The sequence below is a fragment of the Varanus komodoensis genome, unplaced genomic scaffold (assembly GCF_004798865.1).
Source record: "Varanus komodoensis strain SLA01 unplaced genomic scaffold, ASM479886v1 scaffold113, whole genome shotgun sequence".
In the NCBI taxonomy this organism is placed as follows: Eukaryota; Metazoa; Chordata; class Lepidosauria; order Squamata; family Varanidae; genus Varanus; species Varanus komodoensis.
The window spans coordinates 37,717-62,486 of record NW_025335325.1 but is presented as its reverse complement, the minus strand read 5'-3'; the positions used below and the strand labels follow the sequence as shown (position 1 = coordinate 62,486).

General features: G+C 49.5%; 1 protein-coding gene across 4 annotated transcripts in view; it reads right to left on the bottom strand.

Moving 5' to 3' along the window:
* ADAMTSL5 (ADAMTS like 5) overlaps nt 1–24,157 on the bottom strand; it is a 34,676-nt gene extending 10,519 nt beyond the window's left edge. For 2 of the 4 annotated variants that reach the window (XM_044421007.1, XM_044421008.1), the window contains exons 1-9: nt 23,978–24,157; nt 19,541–19,939; nt 12,769–12,829; nt 10,290–10,444; nt 7,725–7,785; nt 6,552–6,660; nt 3,282–3,409; nt 1,020–1,143; nt 525–608 (exon numbers count right to left, since the gene is read on the bottom strand). In XM_044421007.1, the coding sequence (XP_044276942.1) occupies nt 525–608; nt 1,020–1,143; nt 3,282–3,409; nt 6,552–6,660; nt 7,725–7,785; nt 10,290–10,444; nt 12,769–12,829; nt 19,541–19,939; nt 23,978–24,105 (1,249 nt within the window). In that variant the 5' untranslated portion in view covers nt 24,106–24,157. Of the gene's footprint in view, nt 1–524; nt 609–1,019; nt 1,144–3,281; nt 3,410–6,551; nt 6,661–7,724; nt 7,786–10,289; nt 10,445–12,768; nt 12,830–17,505; nt 18,564–19,540; nt 19,940–23,977 lie in introns of those variants that run through there. The other 2 variants (XM_044421010.1, XM_044421009.1) reach the window with 2 other exon arrangements.
* Nucleotides 24,158–24,770: the final 613 nt, after the last annotated feature.

The following is a 24,770-nucleotide window of genomic DNA, read 5'->3' as shown; positions in this document are numbered from 1 at the left end:
AGCATTTTTATTTTGCTCTTCTGTTGAAGTGGCTCCCAGAGCAGCTTACAAGAGGACAGTCCTCAAATTAACAATACCCAGATACGACAGTAAAGAAGAGAGGGAAGGGAAAAGAGTAAATTCCCAGAAAGAGCGTGGGACTGGGACTCAGAGGATCTGGGTTCGAGTCCCCGCTCGGCCATGGAGCCAACTGGGTGACTTTGGGCCAGTCACAGTCTCTCAGCCCAACCTACCTCACAGGGTTGTTGTTGTGGGGATAAGATGGAGGAGGAGAGATGATGGAAGCTGCCTTGAGCCCTTTGTGGGAAAAAGGCAGGATATAAATCCATAAAGAAAGAAAGAAAGAAAGAAAGAAAGAAAGAAAGAAAGAAAGAAAGAAACAAACAGCATTGAAACAGACATGGCTTTCGACAGATTAACTCATTCTAAAATTACGGTGCCTTGCAAAAAATCAGCTGCCTGAAGAAAAACCTGGGGCTGGGTGGAACGAGAGTGAGCCGAGCTGCCCCCTCCCCCCTACCTACCCAGATAGCTGTGGCTGTCCTCTGTCACCTTGATGTGCCTTGCTCCAGCTGGGATCCGCGTGACGTTCTGGTAGCCAAAGGAACCTACCAAAGGATCAGAGGAGATGATCAAGTGTAGGGGCCCAAGAAGACACAGCCAGGGGAATGGGTGAGTGGGGCTTCCACGAGAGGTCCCATAAGTGGCAAAGGGGGAGAAATGGGGAGAGGCAGCCAGGAACCGTGTGGAGGGGTTGGCAGGGGTCTGAGGTGTCCGCAGGACACACAGTGCTGGGGGAGAGGCTTCCGGGGCCGACTGACACCCAATCTCCAGAGATGTCCCCCAAAATGCCACCTTTCAAACAGATGCAAGAGCAGCTCTAAGCAAAGCAAGTGTTGGGCTTGGGCTTCGGGATCAGGGAGGATGGGCGTGGAGGGAGAGGGGACGGGCCAAAGGGAGAACAACAAAGCCAAAAGCCGTAGCATTCACCCACGGAGAACGTCAGGGCATTCAATCACCAGAGGTGGGGAACGCCACCCGGAAAACCTGCCGCACGAAGACACACGACTCGTTCCTGCCACCGCAGATGCCGCAGGCGTCGGCTTGAGCGTTGGAGCCCAGGATCCCGTCGCAGCCTGCTCTCTGGCGAGATGACAAAGAGGAGGAATCACCTGTCATACGTATCAAGGGCAGAACTGGACATAAGCAGAGCATTTCTTTGTTCCCGCTTGCTTGAGCTCCAACGGGAAGGTACATCCTGGTGGAGGAATGAAAAATGAGACGTGCTCTCCTTGGGGAGGGCTTGGGAAGCCCTTTCACACTTCTAGAGGAGCATCATGTACGGTGGTACCTTAGCTCACGAAGGCCTCAGTTCACGACCAATTTGGGTCGCAATCAGAAATTTCATTAAAAAATTACCGCAGGTCACAATCTCTGCATCAGGTGGCCATTGTGAGCGCGCCCGCCTTCCCTGCACTGGGCAATCCCAGTCATGCTGTGGGGGCAGAGATGACCAGGTTTGTGGGGGGGGGGAGATGGTTGCAATCGTGCCTGTCTCCTTCCACCCCCCCCCCCACCATGATTGCTGTGGGGGGAGATGGCCACAATCTTTGCTGTTCTTTGTCACTTTGCTTCACATTTTTGTGAGTAAAAAAGATAGTTGCAGAACGGATTAACTTTATTTACATTGACCCTGATGGGGACATTTGACTTGGCTCATGACCAATTTGGGTCACAACCAGAGTCCTGGAATGGATTAAGTTTGCAAGCCAAGGTACCACTGTACTTCTTTTAGCAGCCCTTTCCCTGCTTGTGTTGGTTCCTTAGAGGTACTCAAGCCCTTCAACAGCATCCTCGTAGTTCTGTTTTACATACGTACAAGGTGCTTTATACCCTGTCTTGTTATAACTATTGTAATAACTGGGATTGATGGGTGAGGATTCAAATGCTTTAGATGCTCATTCTTTTTTGAACGTGGAAGAAAGTTTGTTAAATGAAGCAATTATAGCACTGACCAATTGTTTCCCCTCCCACAAATCAGGACCAATCTTATTTAATTTTTGATTCAGAAACTTATTCAGGGTGACCATTATTGGGGAATCATCAGGATGGCGGCCAGTGATGAGTGGGGTCCCCCAGGGCTCTGTCCTGGGGCTGATCCTGTTCAGTCTTTTCATCAGTGACATGGAAGAAGGGGTGACCCGTCTGCTGATCAGATGTGCAGACGATACTAAAATGGGGTGGTGGCCACAGCAGAGAAGCAGGTGTTCTGGATCCAGGAGGGTCTGGACAGACTGTGGAAGTGGGCAGGAGACAACAGGATGGCGTTCAGTGTGGATAAGTGCAAGGTCTTGCACTTGTGGCATAGGAATGTGTGTCGTAAGTACAGGTTAGGGGACGAGTGGCTGGAGAGCAACACTTGTGAAAGGGACCTCGGGGTGCTGGTTGACTGCAGGCTGAACTTGAGTCAGCAGTGGGATGCGGTGGCCAAGAGGGCGAACGCCACCCTTGGTTGCATGGCCAGAAGTGTGGCTTCTGGATCGAGAGAGGTATTACTACCATTCTGTACAACTTTGGTGCACCCGCAACTGAAGTATTGTGTTCAGTTCTGGGCCCCTCGTTACAGGAAGGATATAGCCAGGTTAGAATCAGTGCAGCCATATGAGGCGAGACTGAGGGAACTGGGTCTTTTCAGCACGGAGAAGAGGAGACTTCCAGGGGATCTGTTAGTGACATATAGGTATGTGAGGGGGTGTCACATGGAGGTGGGGAAGAGACCTGCTCTCCCCTGCAGAGGAGGGCAGGATGTGCTTCAACGGAGCAAAGCTCAGGGAACCAAGGTTCAATTTGGATGCCAGGAAGCACTTCCTGACAGTTTGGACCCCGAGGGTATGGAATGGGCTTCCATGGGTGGTGGTTGAGGCCCCATCGATGAGGGTGTTCAAAGCTAGGCTGGACATGCACATGGTGGGCATGTTGTGAGTGGAGCTGGCTGGAGCCGGGGGTCCTAGGAGGACCCTTCTGCCTCGCTCTGTTTCTATGTTTCTATAATGAGGTGTTAACTACACCTTACACTTTCCAGAGAATGTCCATTTCATTTTAAAATGTCCCTCTTCAGCATAGGCAACTGATTCCTCTTGTTTGATCAAAGGTGTCTTTTTAAATCATGGATCTTTGCTCTAGGGACCCCATGGCCTCAAAACCTACACGTGTCTCCTGCAATTGCAAAGGAGAACTTTTTCTGCCCATCCACCGCCATGCTTGAGATCACCGCAACTCACCAAGCATCGGCCACTGATACAAAGGTCCCGAGACTCTGGGCTGCAGCGGGTCCCATCCAACACCCGTCCAAAGGAGTAGTAAAAATTGTGTCCCACTGCCAGGCAATTTAGGTCACAGAGGTTGGGAGCTGGACAAAGAGCAGAGGAAAGCAGGTGGGTGATCATGGACAGACACACACACGCGATTCCTTGGATATGGGAAACAGCAGCAGAGGTTCCTTTCTCTAATTGTTAAGAATTGCTATCCTGCTTTTGCTCAGAGGTCAAGGCAATAACAAAACACAATGCAATAAAACAGCAAAATGTAGAAGAAACAGGCAATAAAGGCCCACAATATTTTAAAAATATTTTTAAATATTGTTATTGTGTAAAAAAGATTTAATTTTTTTTAAAAAAGATAACAAAATAACACATTAAAAGCCACAGAAGTGAAAAATATCTGAGAGCATCCAAAAAGTGAAAAGACAGAGGAAACGTTAGACGGGATTTGTCACTTGTGAGCGGCAGTTACCAAAAATAAGTATTGGGCATGCTCCATGTTACTTTTTGAAGTGTTACTGACCTATTTCCTTGAAAATAAGACCTAATCGGAAAAGAAGCCCTAGCATGATTTTTTCAGATGCTCGGAATGTAAGCCCTACCCCCAAAATAAGCCCCAGTTAAGCTCATCAGCCAGATGGACACATTTAGGATATCCCTTGCGACCCATGATGGATGGATTGAATGGTAAAAGAATAATATTAATATATAATTACATATAAATAAATAATATTGTTGACATTAATACTTACATGATAATACAAATGAGAATAAGTGTGTGTAAATACCCAAGTGGGCACCTTTGGATGAGAGGTGAACGCCTATGGAAACAGTGAACGTGAGACTTCTATGACCTAGGGCAGTGATGGCGAACCTTTTAGAGACTGAGTGCCCAACCTGCTATCCAAAACCCACCTATTTATCGCAAGGTGCCAGCACTGTAGTGAAACTTGAATACGGAGGTTTTAGTTTAGAAAAAACAACTAAATAGGATGCCGCAGCTTCAAATATGCCAGGGGGACAGCACAACATAAAAAAGAATCTCAGCCTCTTAATCAGACCATCCCTTTGCTAAATCTCAGATAATAAATTCCAAATTTCCGTAAGAAAACTCAAAGCTAAAATCTTGTGCTAATAAAAACGAATGTATTAAAATTCACAGCCAGCCCGAGCAAATATATATATCCTTGGCAGCGCACTGACAGGCCAATCGAAAGCTCAAATGGAGAGCCAGGGTGGCGTCGTGGTTAAGAGCGTGGGACCGGGACTCAGAGGATCCGGGTTCGAGTCCCCGCTCGGCCATGGAGCCAACTGGGTGACTTTGGGCCAGTCACAGCCTCTCAGCCCAACCTCCCTCACAGGGTTGTTGTGGTGGGGATAAGATGGAGGAGGAGAATGATGTAAGCTGCCTTGAGCCCTTGGTAGGAAAAAGGCAGGATATAAATCGAAAAAATAAAGAAATAAAAAATAAATAAATGAGTCCTGGCTAATGAGTCCTGGCACATGACATCGTCGCCTGGTGCTGCTACTCCTTTCTGAGTGTGCGCATGGCCCCTGTGTGCGCTGTTATCTGATGCTCAGCTGCTGGGGCGATGCTGGGGCGACTTGGCTTGTGTGCTGATAGAGGCGGCTCTGCGCGCCGGCTGCAACATGCGTGCCATAGGTCCATCACCACTGATCTAGGGTGTTAGACTAGATGGCCTTCATGGCCCCTTCCAACCATGATTCCGTCCTTTCCAACCTCAACATTATGTGGAAGGCAAGAAGCCCAGTATTGGCTATCTGTCTGCCAAACTCAGATATTTAGAAGAGGATGCTCAATGACCCTCAGTTGGGTGAGAAAGCTGACTCTAATCCAATAGGAAAAAAAGAAATTAGTCCAATGGGGGTTTCGTTGATGAACTGAGGACCGATCTATGGGGCCGAAAGCAAAGTTTCTTAGTGCAACCGGGACCATTTTAAAAAAGGTTTTCTGGTGTGAGAGAGGAAGGAAGGACGGAAGGACGGAAGGACGGAAGGACGGAAGGGGGATCCTTTAGCAGGAAGCCTTTTCTTTGTTGAAAGAAAGCAATTTTATCACAATTTTGCTGCAGAAACCATTGGTTAAAAGGCAGGAAAGAGATTTTAAAAGAACAATGAACGGACTTAAATATGTTCTGGGTTTTTTAGTCGATTGCAAATGTTTCTTTGCTCATCTTTGTCAAGGGTGCTATTCTGTTTGCATACGGCGCACTCCCTTCCCCATAAACACCATTTCTTTGGTGTGTCTCAGTCCTTTTCTCTTCTTGAAAAACCTTTCAGAAGACCTAGCTACTAGCATAGTATTATACTGGCATTTGTACCCTGCCTCTTTTGTCTCTGCCCTGCCCCCCAGCCCAGAATACCCCCCCTGCCAGTTTCTCCAAAATTGGATTTGTCCCTTGGGGTGAAGAGGTGGTGGACCCTTGACCTCAAGAATCAGGGAAACTTTTCATTTTTAATTATAACAAAATCTTTCTGGGTTGTCCCAAATTTAGTGCATGTCGTGAGTGGAGCTGGCTAGAGCTGGGGTCAGACTAGATGGCCTAGGAGGCACCTTCTGCCTCACTCTTTTTCTTTGTTTCTTTGAGCAGAGCCAGTTGGAGTTGAGGTCAGATTAGATGGCCTGGGAGGCCCCTTCTGCCTCACTTGCTTTCTCGGTTTCTCTGAGCAGAGCTGGCTGGAGCCAGGATCAGACTAGATGCCCCAGGAGGCCCCTTCTGCCTCACTCACTTCCTGTGTTTCTAAGTGCCTCCTGCAGGACAGAAACCCCTGGTCTTTTTCAGGACCTATATGAATCTATATTTTCAAAACCCCTTTATGCCTCATCTTTATTTTTGTTCATCCGTCTCACAATGGAGTTGATCCTTGAATTTTTTTCCTTGAAAAACAGCAACTACTTCTATAACACAGTGAACTGAGCGGAGGGCTGGCTCTTGTGGAAAATTTTCCGGTGAAGAGAATATTTGGGAAGGAAGAAATATTGATTAGAGTAGGGATGGAAGCTTGAGTCCATTTCCCATTTCACTTTCCTGGCTGCTGTTTCCCAGTTCCTTAATTCTCAGAGGTTCCTTAATTCTCAGAGGTTTCCACAGTTGACTCCAACACACAAAAACTCAGGATGTCTCAAGCAAAGAGAAAAGGATGAAAGCAGATTTGGTGAGAAAGTTCTTCCAGTGAAAGTGAGGCAAGAGCCTGCCATGCTGAGCTCACCTCCATGGAATGGGGTCCACTCATAGAGCATCTGGCCACCAAGAATGGGTTTTTCATTGTAGAGGGAACACTGGATCTCCCGGAAAGGTGCTGAGCCGGCAGGGCAGTCCTGCAGCAGAGAGGGAGAAAGGCGACCAAAGATCAGACGGTGCCAAAGATCCAAGAGGTGGCCCCAAGACCCAGCCTGGGTGCTGGGCGCGGCCTGGCCTGAAAAGGGGGAGGCCACCTCTCCTGGGCCTCCTGAGGAGCATCCTGTTCGTCCCACAGTGGCCTCCAGCCTGGCCAGGCAGAGGTCATACAGAGGCTTGGGGCCGTCCCAGTTGGCTCTGGCAATTGCCCAGTGGCACTTGCCCCCAAAGTGTCTCTGAACAGTACAGCAAAGTGGGGACGCTCCAAGGCAGGGAACAGCCCCCCTATTTTATTTATTTATTTATACATACATACATACATACATACACGCTTATACATACATACATACATACACATACACATACATTTATACATACATACACACACGCTTTTCTGGTCCATACCGTTCAGAACATTTTGGGACAATAAATAAATAGAACAGAACATCTGGAGATGGCTAGCTTCTCTGAACGGATTAACCACAAAAGGCAATGGAGGAGCCAAGGTTTGAAGGGCCCCAGGGCAGGTTTCCCTCTGTGGCCCCCCGACTTGGGGAGTCTGCCCCCTCACTGTCCCCAGAACCAGCTCCTCCTCTGCTTGGTGGATCCTCAGCAATTTGGCCCGTTTCCTCTGTTGTAGGCAGAGAAAGGAGGAGGAGAAGCAGGTCGCAAGGGGAAAGTGGAAGGCGCTATCACAAAGAGGGAGGTCAAGATCTCTTCTTGCTGATTCCAGACTGCAGGACACAGAATAATGAATTCAAGTTGCGGCAACCCAGATTCAGGCAGGACATCAGGAAAAGCTTCCTCACTGCCAGAGCAGTGGGACCAGCTGCCTGGGGAGGTGGTAGCTCTCCCATGCTGGAGACATTCAAGAAAAAACTGGATGGTCATCTGAGTGGGATGGTGGAAATTGGTGTCCTGCAACAGCAGGGGTTGGACCCGATGGCCTTCATGGCCCCTTCCCGCTCTACTATTCCATGATTCTATGATTCTCCTTCCCATACTAAGCGCTTTGCAAGATGCTCTTTCATAGGCAGATACTCACGTCTTGTTCACACACGCGGTACTGCCTAGGCTTCCCTCGACACAACTCCTCCTCAGGGAACCTGCATTCAGAAACTGAGATGAGCCCTCACATTTCTCCGAGAAGTCCTACGCATCTGCTGCTTTTCACCTCCTCCAGTTACAAGATCACCAGGAAGGACTTCTCCACTGCACAAGCCACCAAAGGTGTGGAGTCCACTGCCCACACCTTGGGGCTGAGCCACCGAACGCTCTAGGAATGCATTCTCAATTATTACTATTATTACTAATTATTTTTATTGTTACTACTACTATTATTTATACTAGCAGTACGAAATACTACTACTACTATTATTACTCATTGTTACTGAATTTTCAATTATTACTTATTTTTCCTTTGTAGTCCACCTTTGCAGAAAGAAAAGTGCACTCAGCTAACCACTAGAGGGAGAGTTAGAAAACACAGGGATAAAAACTGGATTCAAGGCAACAATAATACATTAGCGAGAGCACATGGGCAGAATGAGGGCCGATAAACTGAGGCTCAATCCTGATAAGACGGAGGTCCTTTTGGTGGGAGGTTCAGGTTTTCAGGTAAGTGATTCTGGCCCGGTCCTGGACGGGGTTGCACTCCCCCTAAAAAACAGGGTTGCATCTTGGGGGTGCTCCTTGACCCGGAGTTGTCCCAGAAAGTCCAGGTGGCGGCGGTGGCAAGGAGCGCCTCCCTCCAGCTTCTGCTGACCCATCAGCTGCAACCTCACCTGGACGAGCACTGCCTGGCAACAGAGACACATGCTCTGGAAACCTCCCAGCTAGACTACGGTAATGCACGCTGCATGGGGCTGCCCTTGAAGACACTCCGAAGACTTCAATCGGTGCAAAGCAGAGCTGCCCGATCGCTGTTGGGGGCCAGTCACTATTCTCATATCATGCTGGTCCTCTACCAGCTTCACTAGCTCCCCACTGAAATCCGGGCACAATTTAAGGTGCTGGTGTTGACCTAGAAAGCCCTAAACGGCCTGGGACCAGGAGGCCTGATGGAATGTCTTTTTATTTATTTAAAATATTTATATCCCATCCTATATGCAAAAGTCAAAAAAAACCTCCCCATATGCCCTCCCGCCCCTTACGTTCTGAGGCAGAGGCCCTGCTCCGGAAGCCCTCCTTGAAAGAGATCAAGAGGGTGAACCTAGTCCTGAATGGGGTTGCACTCCCTCTTAGGGACAAGGACCGCAGCCTGGCAGTGCTCCTCGACCCGGAGCTCTCACTGGAAGCTCAGGTGACAGCGGTGGCGAGGAGCGCTTTCCTCCAGCTTCGGCTGATTCATCAGCTGCGCCCCTACCTGGAGTACGACTGCCTGGCGACGGTGACACACGCGCTGGTGACTTCCCGCCTTGACTTCTGTAACACGCTCTACGTGGGGCTACCCAGTCGCTTCACTCTTTCTGGCGCTGCTAGGACTAGCCCTCCGCTCTTCCGCAGTAGCATATTGGACACCTTCCAACCTGAGGGGCTCACCTTCTGGTGTCATATCTTTTATCTTTATGATTCTATCCATGGGGTTTTCATGGCAAGGATACCGGAGTGGGTTGCCATTTCCTTCTCCAGTGGATCACCTTTTGTCAGAGCTCTCTATTATAACCTATCCGTCCTGGGTGGCCCTGCACAGCATAACTCATAGCTTCATTGAACTACACGAGCCCTTTGCCATGACAGGGCAGTGATCCATGAAGCAGGGCTCATGTTTAGCCTGTAATAAACCAGCACCCCGAGGCCCCTTTCACAAGTGCTGCTCTCCAGCCACTTCTCCCCCAACCTGCACTTCTGGCCCCCATTCCTCTGCCCCAAGTGCAAGACCGAGCACTTATCCACACTGAACGCCATCTTGTTGTCTCCTGCCCACTTCCATAGTCTGTCCAGATCCTTCTGCATCTGGAGTACCTGCTCCTCAGTCGTGGCCACAACCACCGTTTTAGTATCCTCTGCAAATCTGAACAGTAGACGGGTCACCCCCTTCTTCCAAATCCCATACCCCTCTGAGCAGATCCACTAGACACAAATTCACAGGCATGATATGCACAGAAAATAAACCCATCTTGGCTGCTGGTATCACCACCCCATAAGGAGCGAAGGTGCTCTGTATAAAGTGCTTTGTTTGATTTTTTTTAAATATCTGAGCATATTTATTTATTTACTTATTTATTTAAAACATTTTTATCCCGTCCTTCCCAAACTTCTCAGGACAACTTACCCTAATTCAAATAGTAGTATTACAATAATTAAAACTATTAATATCAGGCAAGACATAGAACAAACACTTCCATAAAACTAAAGAAAACAGAAGGGAGGGAGGGAGGGAGGGTGAATGTAATCAAATTTTAAAACATCTAAAATCCTTAATTATTAAAATGATGAATGAGCCTTTGGGTTATGGGTGACAGAAAAATGGATTAAATCAATCCATCACCTCCGGTCTGGACAATTCCACTCCAGTCCTACTGGGAGTCCTTCTGGCCAAGCCACATGGGCAAAGGGGTGTCAGCCACACGGCAGCTGGATCTGCACTGTGCAGTTACCGCCTGCTTACCTGATGCATCTCCTGGTTCGGAAGGAGGCTCCATCTCCACAGGTGCTGGAACAAGCACTCCAGCTGCCCCAGTGGGACCATGCACCGTGGCCTGGCGGGCGGCTGTGGTGGACCTGGAGGGCCTGGTCAGACTCCGGGGACCTTTTGTCTGTTCCCTACTTAAAGAAAGATGTCCAGGTCAGCACACTCCAAAGGGGTGGGATAATACTAATCCTGAAATGCTTAAAACATTTTTACTTTTAATTGAATAAAACAATTCTACCCCATCCTTCCTGATAAAATGTCTCAGGATGGCTCACAATAATTCAAAGCAGTAATAATAATAAAATTAAAATCATCAATAGTAATACAAGAATTAAAACTATCAAGAATAAAGCAATAAATAAATAACAGTTGTAATTCAGCAGAACAACTGTAATCTTCAATCCTTCGTGCTTAAAATTTTGGTTAAAGAAAAAGTTTTTGATTAAAAGTGTCTGCCTGGCACCAAAAAGAGGATAAAGTCGGTGCCAGGCAGACCTCTCTGGGGAGCACATTACACTGTCTGGGCATCACTGCAAAGAAGGCCCTGCTCCAGGTGTACACCCTTTTTACTTCCTTCAGGGAGGGTTCCCAGAGCAGAGCCTCTCCTGCGTACCGTAAGGGGCTGGACAGCATATTTTTTAATTTAATAAAACATTTCTATCCTGTCCTTTATGATAAAATGTCACAGGACAGCTTACACAATAGGGAAGGAGACACTCCTTCAGGAATGATTGCTCCTCCTGTCCTGTCTCACAGCAAGAGGGACAGGATGGAAATCCAGGCATATGGCTTCAGCCCTGTCCTGGATGGGGTTGCACCCCATAAAGGACAGCGTCCGCAGCTTGAGAGTGCTCCTCAACCCAGAGCTGTCCTGGGAGGCCCAGGTGGCAGTGGTGGCAAGGTGTGCCTTCGTCCAGCTTCAGCTGGCCCATCCGCTGCATCCTCACCTGGACGAGCACTGCCTGGCAATGGAGACACATGCTCTAGGAACCTACTGGTTGGACTACTGTAACATGTTCTACGTGGGGCTGCCCTTGAAAATGGTCCAGATACTTCAGTTGGTTCAAAACAGAACCAGTGCTGGGCCCTCATATAGCCAGGTAGGAACTGGTGCAGCGAAGGGCCACAAGGACGGTGGCCAGATTGCAGGGGAAGCCGTATGAGGTGAGACGGAGGGATCTGGGTCTTTACAGCCTGGAGAAGAGGTGACTCTGAGGAGATCTGTTGGCAACATATCAGTATCTGAGGGGGTGTCCCAAGAAGGTGGGGAGAGACCTGTTCTCCCCTGCAGAGGTGGGCAGGACGTGCTCCAACAGAACCAAGCTCAAGGAACCAAGGTTCAATTTGGATGCCAGAAACTCCTTCCTGTCAGTCAGGACCCCGAGTGTATGGAATGGGCTTCCACGGGAGGTGGCTGAGACCCCATCGGTGCGCGTGTTCAAGGATAGGCTAGACATGCACATGGTAGGCATGTTGTGAATGGAGCTGGCTGGAGCCAGGGTCAGACTAGATGGCCTGGTAGACCCCTTCTGACGCGCTCTGTTTCTACATTTCTACATTTCTTTCTCTCCAGCACTGTCTTAGTAATTTTCTGTTTCTTTGCTTTTTGTCCACTCCACTGATCTTATTAAATTCTGGAGACTCCTCTTAACATCTGCTTTACTTCTTGCCAGAAATCAAGAACGGAATTTTCTCATGTGTTTCCTTGTCAAGGCCTATACATGGACAGAGCCCAACCGGCATACACACGCCTGAGCTCCTCCCCACCCACTGGGCACCTAATCAAGTTCTGAAATTACAGGACGATGGAAGCTGGAGTTGGTTGGGAAGCCTTCTTCTCCAACAGCTCGCTGCCAAAGTGACCAGATGCATAGTTGGGGGAATGGAGGGGGGAAGGTTCGGTCTGGACGGAACCCAACTATGAAGGTCAAAAGAATTAAATATTTATCACTGGACTAAGCAATGGCTCTCCGAAAGAAAGACACATCCAAACTGTGGAAGAAAGTAAAGGTGGAAGATGTGTGTGTGGATGTATGTGAGAAAGAGTATTATTATTATTATTATTATTATTATTATTATTATTATTATTATTATTATAACATTTCTATGCCGCCCCTTGCCGAAACCTCGGGGCGGCTTACAACATGATAAAATACATTGAAATACAATAGTACATAGTATGAAAGAAAAAGAGCAGCTCTTGAAGATGGAGGAGTGCAGGGCCTTGTCTTGCAAAAACTGCTTTTTAAGAAACATAGAACACGCAAACCGAGTGAGGCAGAAGGGTTCTCCCAGACCATCTAGTCTGACCCCGGCTCCAGCCGGCTCTGCTCAGAGAAACACAGAAACAGAGCAAGTCAGAAGGGGCCTCCTAGGCCATCTCGTCCCGGGAGACCCCTTCCGACTCCACCCCATCAAGAGGAGCAAGAATGGTCTCTGTGGTATCTGGACTCACCTGAGTAGCACCGGCAATGGTCATCCAGGTGAGAAGCAGGACCCTCCAGGGAGCAGCATGCCTGGGGGGGGGGGGGGGGGAGGTAAAACGGACCCTTGCAACAAATATTTCTAAGATCCTTCCATGGGGTGGGATTAGCAGAGGCCACCAGTCGCACCCGAAGTGATCTCTTCATGCCTGCATCAAGAAGCATGTCAGAATCATGCCTAAATGGAGAGCTTGCACGACTGCTGAATCGCCAAAACTGGGTGGATGTCTGACATGCTCGAAGGATCTCCAGGAAAGCTGCTCCCTGCTCCCCGGCCATAGCAGATCTTTCCTCCAGCCAGTGTAGGAGAAAACCTGTCCCCGGTCCCACGTGGTTCTCCCCCAGAAGTGACACTGGCTACCCCCCTGCCCCAGCACATATCTTTCTCTGTGCTCCTCTCTGCTTCCCATGGAAAGGCAGAGAGGGCCTCTGAGAGGGCCAATGGAAAGTCCTTGGCAGTTTCTCTAGAGACCAAGGATGGAAAATATCGCTAGTGAAACGGATGCAGCTTCTAATTCTTTTAGGAAAAGAGGTGGTGGGCTCTCCCACACAGGAGACATTCAAAGAGAAGCACGGACAGCCATTTGAGTGGGAGGGTGTAACGTGGTGTCCTGGAACAGCAGAGGTTGGACTCAATGGCTTTCATGGCCCCTTCCAACCCGACTATTCCATGATTCTGTGAGATTTTAGTGAGATTGCTCTTATGGATTTGTGCTCCCCAAAGGATGCTCCTTTGGGAAGAAAAGTGAGCATAGCTGTTCAAATTGACACGTGTATTTATTTCGCCTTCCTGACGGCAAAACATAAAAATAGAGCATTGCACAACATCAGAAGGCCACCGTCCCAACATAGAAAAAGGTGGTTTTAAAAGTAAATAAACCCATTAAGTAAAAGGCCTTGGGCTCTGTCTTATCCGTGTGTTTATTTCCAATGTCCTGCCTTGCTCCGTTTTATTTATTTATTTTGGTATTTTTATCCCGTCCAATTACGTTGCGCATCTTCGGATGGGGGCTCTCCTCACTTTTTAAGCTTGGAGAAGCCTTGGGGGAGCAGAAAGGATTGGCCTTACAGGACCAAGAACTGGATCTACAGTAGGAAATACAAGTGACGGGGAAGAAAGAGATGGCCCAGTGTGTGCAAAAACAGTTCCCACCGAGCCTCGGCAGGGCACTTGCCTGTCCACACAGAAAAGTAAAGTGCTGCTCTCTCCCCATTTCATCCAATCATTTATTGATTGATTTAATTCCTTTTTACCCTATCCTTCCCAATAAAACATCTCAGGATGGCTTACAATAATTAAAGTGGCATTTATTTATTTTTGTATTTTAAATAATTTTATCCAGTCTATGGCGAAACATGCCTCAGAACGGATTGCAAAGGTTAAAATAGTGATATAATAATACAATGAAACAATAATTAAAACATTAAGTAATAGGCACAGCATAAAAGAACCACTTTCAAAAAAATGGAAGAAAAGGAGGAAAGGAGGTATGGTGGTACCTCAGCTCACAAATGCCTCAGTTCACGATCAAAGCGGGTCGCGAACAAAAATTTCGTAAAAATTTTGACTCAGGTCGTGAACTCCACATTGGGTGGCAACCATGATCATGACCGTCTCCCCACCCCCCCCGAGTGGGGAGATGGCCACGATGGTGCTGGGGGTGGTGGGGGGGGGGGAGATGGCCGAGATCACTCCTGTCTTTCCTGCAGGAGCATGCCCGTGATTGTACCTGTCTCTCCTGCAGGACTGCAACTGCGATCTTGGCCATCGCCCTGCCCAGCACTATTGCACCTGTCTCCCGCTCCAGTGCGTCCATGATCGCGCCCATCTTCCCACCCCAACACACCAGGATGATGGGCATGTGCAGGGATGATGGGTGCAATTACAGTCATGGTGGGTGGTGGGTGCGGGGAAGATGGCTGCGATCTCTGTCATTCTTTGTCACTTTACTTCACATTTTTCTGATTTAAAAAAATGCTTACAGAATGGATTAACTTTATTTACATTGAACCTTATGGGGGAAAAAACGGGCTGATCCCAAATGGATCGTAAGCTCAGCTAGGCCCTTTTTGAGATTCAGGGAATGAGGAAGAAGAGTAGAATAAAGGCATGCTCTGGAAACCTCTTGTCTGTTTCCCCAGAGAAGGGATGCCGATTTGCAAATTGGAAAAGCTCCTGGCCACGGTTCCCAATGAAAGGACGACAAAAATGCAGTTCTGGGGAGCAAATTTGGTCACAAATAACTTCAGAAAGGCGGGATGGGTGGATGATGGATTGTCAGAAGCTGTCCAGAGCCGTGAAGTGATTGGATGGGTTAGAAATACCCCAGATAAATAAATCAACAAACCAAAATTGGCAATCCCTGTCTCAAGTTTGTGTGTCCGCTAAGTGGCATATATAAAAATGTCTAAGGCTGTAGAAATCGGAATATTTTTTATTTATTGAAAACATTTTTATCCCGTCCTTTGTGAAAAATGCCTCTGGATGGCTTACAAAGATTAAAATAGTAATACAATAATACAATAAAACAATAATTGAAACATGAAGTTATAGGCATAACATAAAAGAACCACTTTCAAAATTTAAAGAAAAGGAGGAAAGGAAGAAAAAAGAAAGAAAATGTGACTGTGATCAGATCTTAAAATAATTTAAAATCCTTAAATACACACACACATGTACGTACATACGTACGTCATACTGAGGACTCTTGGAAGCAACTCCTATCTTTGCAATGTTAGCCACAAAAGCAAAGGATGAGTACAATTAAAAAAGAACCATCTTTGAAAGAAGAGAGGAAAGAATGTCTCCTTCCCTGTATGCCCTCCTGCCCCTGAAGGTCAGCAGGAGAGGTTTTGCTCCAGGAACCCTCCCTGAAGGAAGTAAAGAGGGTGTCTACCCAGAGCAGGGCCTTCTCTGTGGTGGCACCCCGACTCTGGAACACACTCCCCAGAGAGGTCCACCTGGTGCCGAGGTTATACTCCTTTCGGTGCCAGATAAAAGCCTTTTTATTCACCCATCCTTTTAAGCACTGGGGGTTTTAAAAGAGTTTTTAACACCTACAGTCACCTTTTGGTTTAGGTTATGAATATTATTTATTGTTTCATTATTGAATTATTGTCATTATTATTGTTGATTGTAAATAGTACTGTAATTGTGATTGGTTTTAATCATTGTATGCCATCCTGAGATGTTCTTCTGTTCAGATGAGGTAAACATGTTTGAAATCAAATAAATACATAAATGAAATAAGGAAGGAGGAGGAAGTGAGTAGACAAGCCACAGGCTGCAGACAAAGTCACACAATGGCACGCAAGTCCCACACTCCACAGGAAGAGGGGACAAGTCCAATTGCAGGGCCGAGGGGAGGGGGGCAGTCAGATCCCAGCTCGCTGGTACCCTAGTCCAAGCCAAAAGCTGCGAACTTCTTAACTGGAGCCTGAATTCCCAGAGGAAATTGCAGCAAGTCCAGGGCACCCCTGAGCATGTGCAGAGAAGACTTTCCTCTTATCTGGAAGTTCCCAGAATAAATCCTGCACAATGAGGGAGGAAAGTTTCCAGCTTGGAGTGTGTCCTAGGCTATCCGTTCCCTCTCTGGCTGGGGCTGCCAAGTTTATTCTGGCGTTTTGATCTGGTGGGTGCGGAGGACAAAAGAAGCAAGCAGAGATAAGATCCAGTGCTGGAAAATGAAGATACAAGCCAGAAGGCCACAGCAGCAGTAAGGAGCATTAGAAAAGAGCCCGAGTGGGCAGGACAGATGCTCTGGAGAGGGAGAGTCAAGGACACGGCTGAGTTTCTGGGGATTTTTCCATGCCATGTGAGTCATCCAGAGCTGTGGAAAGCTGGTGGAATCTCATCTTTCATCACTCCAAGGACCGTGTCTGTTTAGAACAGGCCTCCCAAATTAATCACCGCTAGGCGGGTCATTGAGCCTGCTGGAATGTGCCTGCTCCTCCACAGCCCACGCAGCTTCAGCATACAACACGCAATGTGTTCGGTGGCCTTTTTGGGCTGGGGAGCAGCCCCCGTAACGGTTGAATCAAGTTTCTCATCCTGTTGGTGGTTGAGGCTGTGGGCTGCAGTTTCATGGACAGTGAGATGATCAGGGAAGCCCTGCTAGATCGGACCATGATGAGCTCCTCTCATATTTGTCTCCAGAATCCAGGATTCAGAAGTAGAGTACATACTTCTGAATGTGGAGTTTTCCATAGTTGGGCAATGTTATGTAGCATTCTCAAAGATTTAGGGTGGCAAGCGTTGGACCAGTCAACCCTCCTTCTCCGGTATCACAGTTCCAGATGGATGGAGTCCTGAATCCGTTGATTATTTATTTTTAAAATAATTAAGGCTCACTCTTTGATCTCTCAACGTGAGGTCTAATTTGCCCATAGTGACTGGCCAGCGCAATGGCTTGCAAGTCAGTTCTGTTCTTCACTAAGAGGTCCTTCCAGAGGGAGCTGGACCCTCCAACCAGTCGACATCTGGGGCCCAGAAGGATGAAGGATTCCAGCAGATGCCGAAATGAAGATGTGATGTGTGAAGGAAGATACAGGAACCAAAATGAGCCAACTAGACCACCTCATTGCTTCAGCACCCTTGATTCCTCTTTTAGAGGACATGGAGGTCACCCCAACATTTTGCAGTGATTATCTTCCAGTCTCAATGATTCGGAAACCCCCCCCCCACCCACAAATTACCACTCGTTACATACCTATGATACCCTCGGAGGGGGGAACATATTGCTGTATCAAATGGACTCCAAGGATGAACAAGGAATTACGGAATGCCACCATTCTCCACCAGCCTTTCCGAGGACTCCATGAACCCAAGGAGAACATAAAATCATAGAAGAAGGTTAGGGCATCTCTGCCTCCCCGAAGGTTGCACCGATGCCACACCTGCTCCCTTTGAGATGCCAGGTCCCGCAGGAGACAACAGCCTTTCCATTTGTCCAACATGTTAAGGTTTAAATCATTTTAATCTGGTTTGATTATATTCCCAGTTGTATTTTGTTTGCTTGTTATTGTGTTTTCGATTGTTCGTGTAGTTATTGTTGATTTGTATTGTAATTTATATTTTGCTTGAATTTTATGAAAGCATCGGTTTTATGCTTTCCTATTATCTATTGTTTTAATTATTGTGTTATTGAATTAGTCTGTTAGCATTAATTAATGAATTAGTGTTACTGTTTGAATTCTTGTAAGCCATCCTGAGCCGTTTTATCGGAAAGGACAGGATACAAATGTTTTAAATAAAGAAAGAAGCTGTCCTGGGACAATTGGATTGTGTAGGACGGGAGAAAAATATTCCAAATAAATACGTAAATAAATAAGCTGAGTGCAGTTTGAAACATGCTGGGGGGTGAGTGGTTGGCAAGGATGGGGAGTTAACTGGGAAAAACAAGCAACAGACAGGGTGTGGACACAACAGACGAATGAGCAGCAGGACCCGTCCAAATTCCTTATCCTTCTTCCAGCTGAGCCCCAGGGCTCTGTGGGGGCCAGCACGGCTCAGTGCAGGGGCTCCGAACACATACAGAGTGGCATTCTCGCCTTGTCATCCTGGGTATACAGATTTCCTCTAGGCACTTTAAGGAAAGCTCTGCTCTTTCTCGGGTGTGGGAGAATTGTCGTTTCTCGGGCAGTGTCCCTGGTCCATGCCGAGGTGCATTTCCAGAAAGAAACTGCAACTGGACTACGGAAAGTTCACAACTGCCATTAAGAAGAATTTGTCGCTAGAGTCAGGATGCGTTTCCTCAATACAGCTGTCCTAAATTGTTGCAGAAAGATGATTTCACAGAAAGGATTTTATTGTTCTGTTCCCCAACACCATGCAAGCAAGTGGGGTTGCTGCTACTTTCCAGGCAGGGAGAAAAGAAATGGCAGAGATCGCACCTTATCAGCTTTGGGATGTGTTCGAGCTAGCCTTGTGGGGTCACTGGATCTCCCTTGGGCAGAAACCACCTCCCACGGCAAAGTTGTGTGTGTGTGTGGTGGGGGGGGGGTTGTTTTTCATCTAACCAACCACAGCTGGAAATTCAGCAGGGCGTTTGGCGCAAAAGCTCAGGGAACCAAGGTTCAATTTGGATGGCAGGAGGTACTTTCTGACAGTTAGGACCCTGAGGGCATGGAATGGGCTTCCATGGGAGGTGCTTGAGGCCCCATCGGTGTGGGTGTTCAAGGACAGGCTAGACATGCACATGATAGGCATGTCATGAGCAGAGCCGACTGGAGCCGGGGTCAGACTAGATGGCCTGGGTAGCTCCTTCTGCCTCTCTCTGTTTCTATGTTCCTATGTTCTCGGTGAAGCCACTGGACTCTGTGCTTCTGATCCTACTTCTTTGTAGAAGCAAAGCTGGAAGAAGGACGGGCTTAACTGAAGCCCTCCAAGATCTGTATACCCCTCTGAAAAGGGAGCTTGCCTTACTGGCAACAGAGGGTTGGGCAATGTACAAATCAGTCATGTATGGAGCTGGCCGAGCAGGCTGAGGTTAACGAGGGGACCACAGCAAGATGTTCTGGTCCCGTCCAAGCGGTGCAGCTGGAACACAGATGGACACAGGGGCTGCTCCGCCTCTACCTTTCCATCTGTCCTCGCTGGGAAGTCATGAGCCACCCCACAAAGCCGTCCTGAGACGTGTTGCAATTGGACAGGATAAAAATCCCAAATAAAAAATCTTTTTGTCAGTAACGGCAGCTTCTCTCCCTTAAGATGAAACCCTCGGAAAAGAAGGAAAACATACTCACCAGATGCCGAGGGTGTCAAAAGTGGCCAGCTCCGGGCTCAAGTCTTCAGGTCGTGCCCTCCAGGGCCCAGCTTCAGCGGGGTCCTGGGAATCCCCGTTGGCCACCATGCTGTGGGATCCTTCTCCTCTGGAGTGCGGTAGAAACATCAGAGCTTTCCAGAAAGGGCTGCACCTTCTAATCAGTGCCGAGCATCCACCCCGGGGCTCGCGCAGCCAGTTCGTGCCTGCAAAACCCCCCTCATGCTTCTCTACAGCTGCTCTGGAGCATGTCCCACCAAGCTTGGACGGCGTCCCACGGGTGGGGGGGCAGCCGGAGAGCACGTCGGCGGTGCTGGAATCCCCCACGGTCTTCTCCCCGCTGCTGGATGTTGTTGGGCTCCTGCGACTTCTCTCTTCCACCCTGCAGCAACTGCTGCATATTAATATTCGTACAGAAAGGTGTGGGGGCCAAGCGGGGGTTAACCCTTCCCCACCATTCACACAACACACCCTTGCAAGCCTAGGAGGAATTCTTGCAAAGCAATCCTTCCACGGCTAAAAATAACTACTCCTCTGCCTCTCTGGGAGAAGCCACAAAACAGGCCAGAAGGGAAGGAGTGGCGGACAGAGGCAATGCTACCGTGTTTCCCTGAAAATAAGACCAGGCCTTAGATTAATTGTTGCTCCAAAAGATGCACTAGGGCTTATTTTCAGGGGATGTCATATTTTTTCATGGACAACAATCTACATTTGTTAATTTATTGATGACCAAAAATCTGTATTTATCCATAGACAAAAATCTACATTTATTCAAATACTGTCATGTCATACTCTGGAACATTCTCCTAACTCTCCAAGCCCCGAATTGTGTTGCAACGGACATCCAAAATGCGTCCATCTGGCTGACTATCTTTCTATTTAATTCTATATTAATATTATTCTTTTATAATTCAATCCATCCATCCTGGGTTGCAAAGGACATCCTAAATGCGTCTGTCTGGTTGAGGATCTATTTATTTCTATATTAATATTATTCTTTTAGCATTCAATATGTCTGTCGTGGGTTGCAACAGATGTCCTAAATGCATCCGTCTGGCTGATGATCTTAACTGGGAATTATTTTGGGGGTAGGGCTTATATTATAAGCATCTGGAAGAATCATGCTAATGCTTATGTTCAGGTTATTATTATTATTATTATAACATTTCTATGCCGCCCCTTGCCGAAATAGGTTTGGTCCTATTTTCGGGGAAACAGGGTACAGGATGCTCCCAGGGCTGGAGCCCCCAAACTTCTTTGGAGCCCGGAATTGCCAGGAGGCCCCCTGCCCACAGGCCCTCCTGAAATAAAGTACCAGAAGCTCTGGTGGTCTCTATCGCATCTCATGTTCCCAGAGTGGGTGGCTTTTTGCCCGTCTGTGCATCTTCTCCTGACTTCCCCCACCCCCGAAATCACACCGCTTTTCAAAAACGGATGCTACGGCGTAGACATAAATAAAATATCAATTATTTTATTCTTAGGAAGTGCATATGTTTGATTGCAACATTCCTCTCCACCATGCCCGACCCAAAGAGAAAGGGGGACTTTGCCAATCCGCTTTTATGATTTATTAGCAGGCGGGTTGGATGAGACCAGAGATGTGACAACGGAAGAAAGGCAAGGGTTCCAGTGGGAGTTTCACACACCCTGAAGAGGAACTGGTAGTGCCGTTTTATTTTGTTTACCTGGTATTTTAACGTCTAAATATTTTAATTATGTTTTTATCTTCGGTTGTGGGTTATGATGATGTATTTATTGGGTGACTTATTGTAAGCTGTCCAGAGATGTAGAGTAACAGATGGGTTAGAAATACCCCAAATAAATAAATAAACCATATCTTTCACAACTGCCTGACAGGAGGAAATCCAACAGGTGCAGCTGCGTTTTTGTTCTGGTGGGGCAGCTGCACCCGCTGAATTTCTGTTATTAAAGGCAAGGGAAAACCTAGAACTGACTCCCACCTGCACTTCTGTGCCTAACCTGACACAGAAAAGCAGCAGTAAAGTTAGGATTCATGGCTTCTCCCCGCCTCGTGTGGCCCGAATGTACTGGATCCCCACGTCGCAGCCAGCAGCCCCTGGGGATGATGATGATGATGATGATGATGTGGGGAGTCGGGCACCCCACTTTTCAGGGGAGGAGGCCCCGGGCGGCTGGAGTGGGCCTCAGGAGGCGTCGTGCCGACCACGCGGGCGCCTCTCCCTCCGCGCCCGCAGGCGAGCTACGGGAGAGGACGGGGCTCCCTCCCCGGCCCAGGTCGCCCACGGACCGGGCTTCCGCGGCCCCGGAGCGCTCCTGGAGAAGGCCCGGGCGGCGGCGGCCTCGCCGGGCCTCGGCCGAGGGCGCCGCAAGGGATGAGGCGGCTTGGTGGGAAAGGGCCGCGAGTGCCGCGCAGAAGCCTCGCCCGCTCCCCGGCGTGGGCCGCTCTCTGCCGGGCGAGGCCTCCGCGGGGGGCCGGGCGCGCTCCGCCAGCGAGAGAAGCGGGGCCGCTCGTCGTCCCCGCGAAGCGCAGGAGGAAAGTGCGGCCGGAGGGGGACGCTCCGGACGAGCGAGGCCCCAGGGTGTGAGGGGCGGCCGCGAGGCCTAGCCGGGGCCTCGGCTCGCCCCTGCCCGTGCGGTGTGGCCCGGCGCGTCGAGATGGCGCCGCCGAGCGCCGGAGCACCGCGCGGCGGCCGCAGGTGCCCTCCCGGGGCCTCACCGCCCGACGGGCCGCCCAGGACGAAGCGGCCTCCGCTCGGCCGCAGCGGGCTTGCTAGGCCGGCGCCCCAAGTGGAAAGTCCGCGGCTCCCGGGACACACCGAGGCGGGCCGGGCGGGCAAGGCCTGTGGGGCGCTTGCCGCAAGGGGCCTGGATGGCGAGCGGGCCGGACGCAGGAGCCTCTCCTTGAAACGGCATCCCAGGGCCGGCTGGTCCGGCGGGGCCGTTCACGGCTTGGCGGGTCTGGTTTCCCGATTATCTCCGGGTCTGGTTTTCTGATTCTCTGAGGAGGATGTATAATGGCTGTGGTCACATTGCATGGCGGCGGTCTGCATACGGCCCAGCCTGGAAGGAAAGGGGAGACTTACAGGGGAAATGAGGCGGACTTTCCTGCTGGAGTTGTGCCACTGCTGCCGCTTTTCTCCCCTCACTGCACCTGGGAGGGCAAAGGGGCAAATGTTTGGCCCCATCGCCAGCCTGGAGAGAAGAAGCAGGTTCTCTCCCTCCCTCCTAAGCAAACGAGGCATGGAGGTCCCAGCAGAGGTCCTGCTCCCTGCAGGCCAAGGGATCATCCCTCACAAATTGAAAACTGAGATTCTGGCAACACTTCCCTGGGAAAGAGTCTGGTTTAACTCGGGGCCTGGGGTATTTATGTCTCAGTCCCAAAATTGGTTTGCAAGGACGTTAGGAGGACCCAATCCTGCAACAAGCAGATGTGGGAAACTGGGATCCCTCCTTGGTGCATTCAAAGCCATGGAGGTTTCCCCTGCGAAGCGTTCCTCCTTGTCCAAAAGCACGAAGCACCCGGAATGGATCTCTGACCCTGCGCAGAGTGGTTTGTCAAACCCAGACTAATATTTCCCTCCTTTTGAGCATGCTCGGCCCCCATCCCTTTTTGAAAACGAGCACAGCTTGCTGCACAAGGATCCTCTAATGTGGATCCTGCCCCTGCTGATGCCGCATCGTGTGGTCAGCAGCCGAGGCCCCTCCCCGAGTCTGAAAAACCACTTCCGCCAGCCTCAGGGCAGTGGTACCTTGGCCCACGAACCCCTTGGCTCACAAACAAATCGGATCATGAACAAAAATGAGTGAAAAATGTTCACTTGGGTTGTGAACCCCAGCTTGGGTGGCGACCGAGATTGCAGCCATTCCCCCCGCCCCATGAGGAGATGGCCACGATCGCGGTTCCATTCGTGCAGGGAAGGCGTCCGTGATCAGAGGTGTGCGGCTGCACTAAAGACGGGTGCAGCAACGCAGAACCGCAAATCCGCTTGTCGGGGGGGCAGTTGACAAGCCTACCTGGAACCCTCCGGCTGGCGGAATAACCAGAAGGGGGAACAGGTGTCAACCATCTGTCCCTCCTTCTTCTACACCGACTCGTTAAACCCCCATCGCCATAATGTCCTTTGCCCATGACCACCCCAATGGCAGCGCCCATGCACTCCCCAGGCAACCTCGCCGTCATAGCCAGGATGAAACCATTCAAATTAAGTTAAAATACAATAAAACCCTTTAAAAACTCCCCTTCAACCACCCAAAACAGAATTCCACCCAACCAACAGGGTCCCTGGCCAGCCCAGCCCCTGCACGGCCCCAAACGGTGCCCCGGCCACATCCGGCGAGTTATGCCAGTGGCTCGTCCCCACGCCCTGCCCCCAAACTGGCGTAGCTCTCACCCATGCCATCGGGGGGGGGGAGGCAAGGGTGGCCATGAAGAACTCACCAGCAAGATGGCGTTCCTGGCGTTGTCGTTGACGTCCTCGGCATCCTCTGGCCCCGGGTAGGTCCAGCGATGACCACAGTCAGCGGCGTCAGCTGGCCCCCAGGTCCAGTGGTGCGTCTCGCGGTCATCCTCGGAACCTAAATGGAACCTTGGTTCCCTGATTTTTCATCCGTTGGAGCGCGTCCTGCCTTCCTCTGCAGGGGAGAACAGGTCTCTACCCATCTCGATGTGACACCCCCTCACATACCTGTGTGTCGCCAACAGATCCCCTCTGAGTCTCCTCTTCTCCAGGCTGAAGAGACCCAGTTCCCTCAGTCTCGCCTCATACGGCATCCCCTGCAAACCGGCCACCAACCTTGTGGCCCTGCGCTGCACTGACTCCAACCTGGCTATATACTTTCTATACTGAGGGGCCCAAAACTGAGCACAGTACTCCAGTTGCGGGTGCACCAGAGTTGTATAGAATGGTAGTAATACCTCTCTTGATCTAGAAGCCACACTTCTGGCCGTGCAACCAAGGGTGGCGTTCGCCCTCTTGACCACTGCATCACACGGCTGGCTCATGTTCAGCCTGCAGTCAACCAGCACCCCGAGGTCCCTTTCACAAGCGCTGCTCTCCAGCCACTTGTCCCCTAACCTGCACTTATGACACCTATGCCTATGCCCCAAGTGCAAGACCTTGCACTTATCCACACTGAACGCCATCCTGTTGTCTCCTGCCCGCTTCCATAGTCTGTCCAGATCCTTTTGGATCTGGAGTATCTGCTCCTCAGTTGTGGCCACTGCTCCAGTT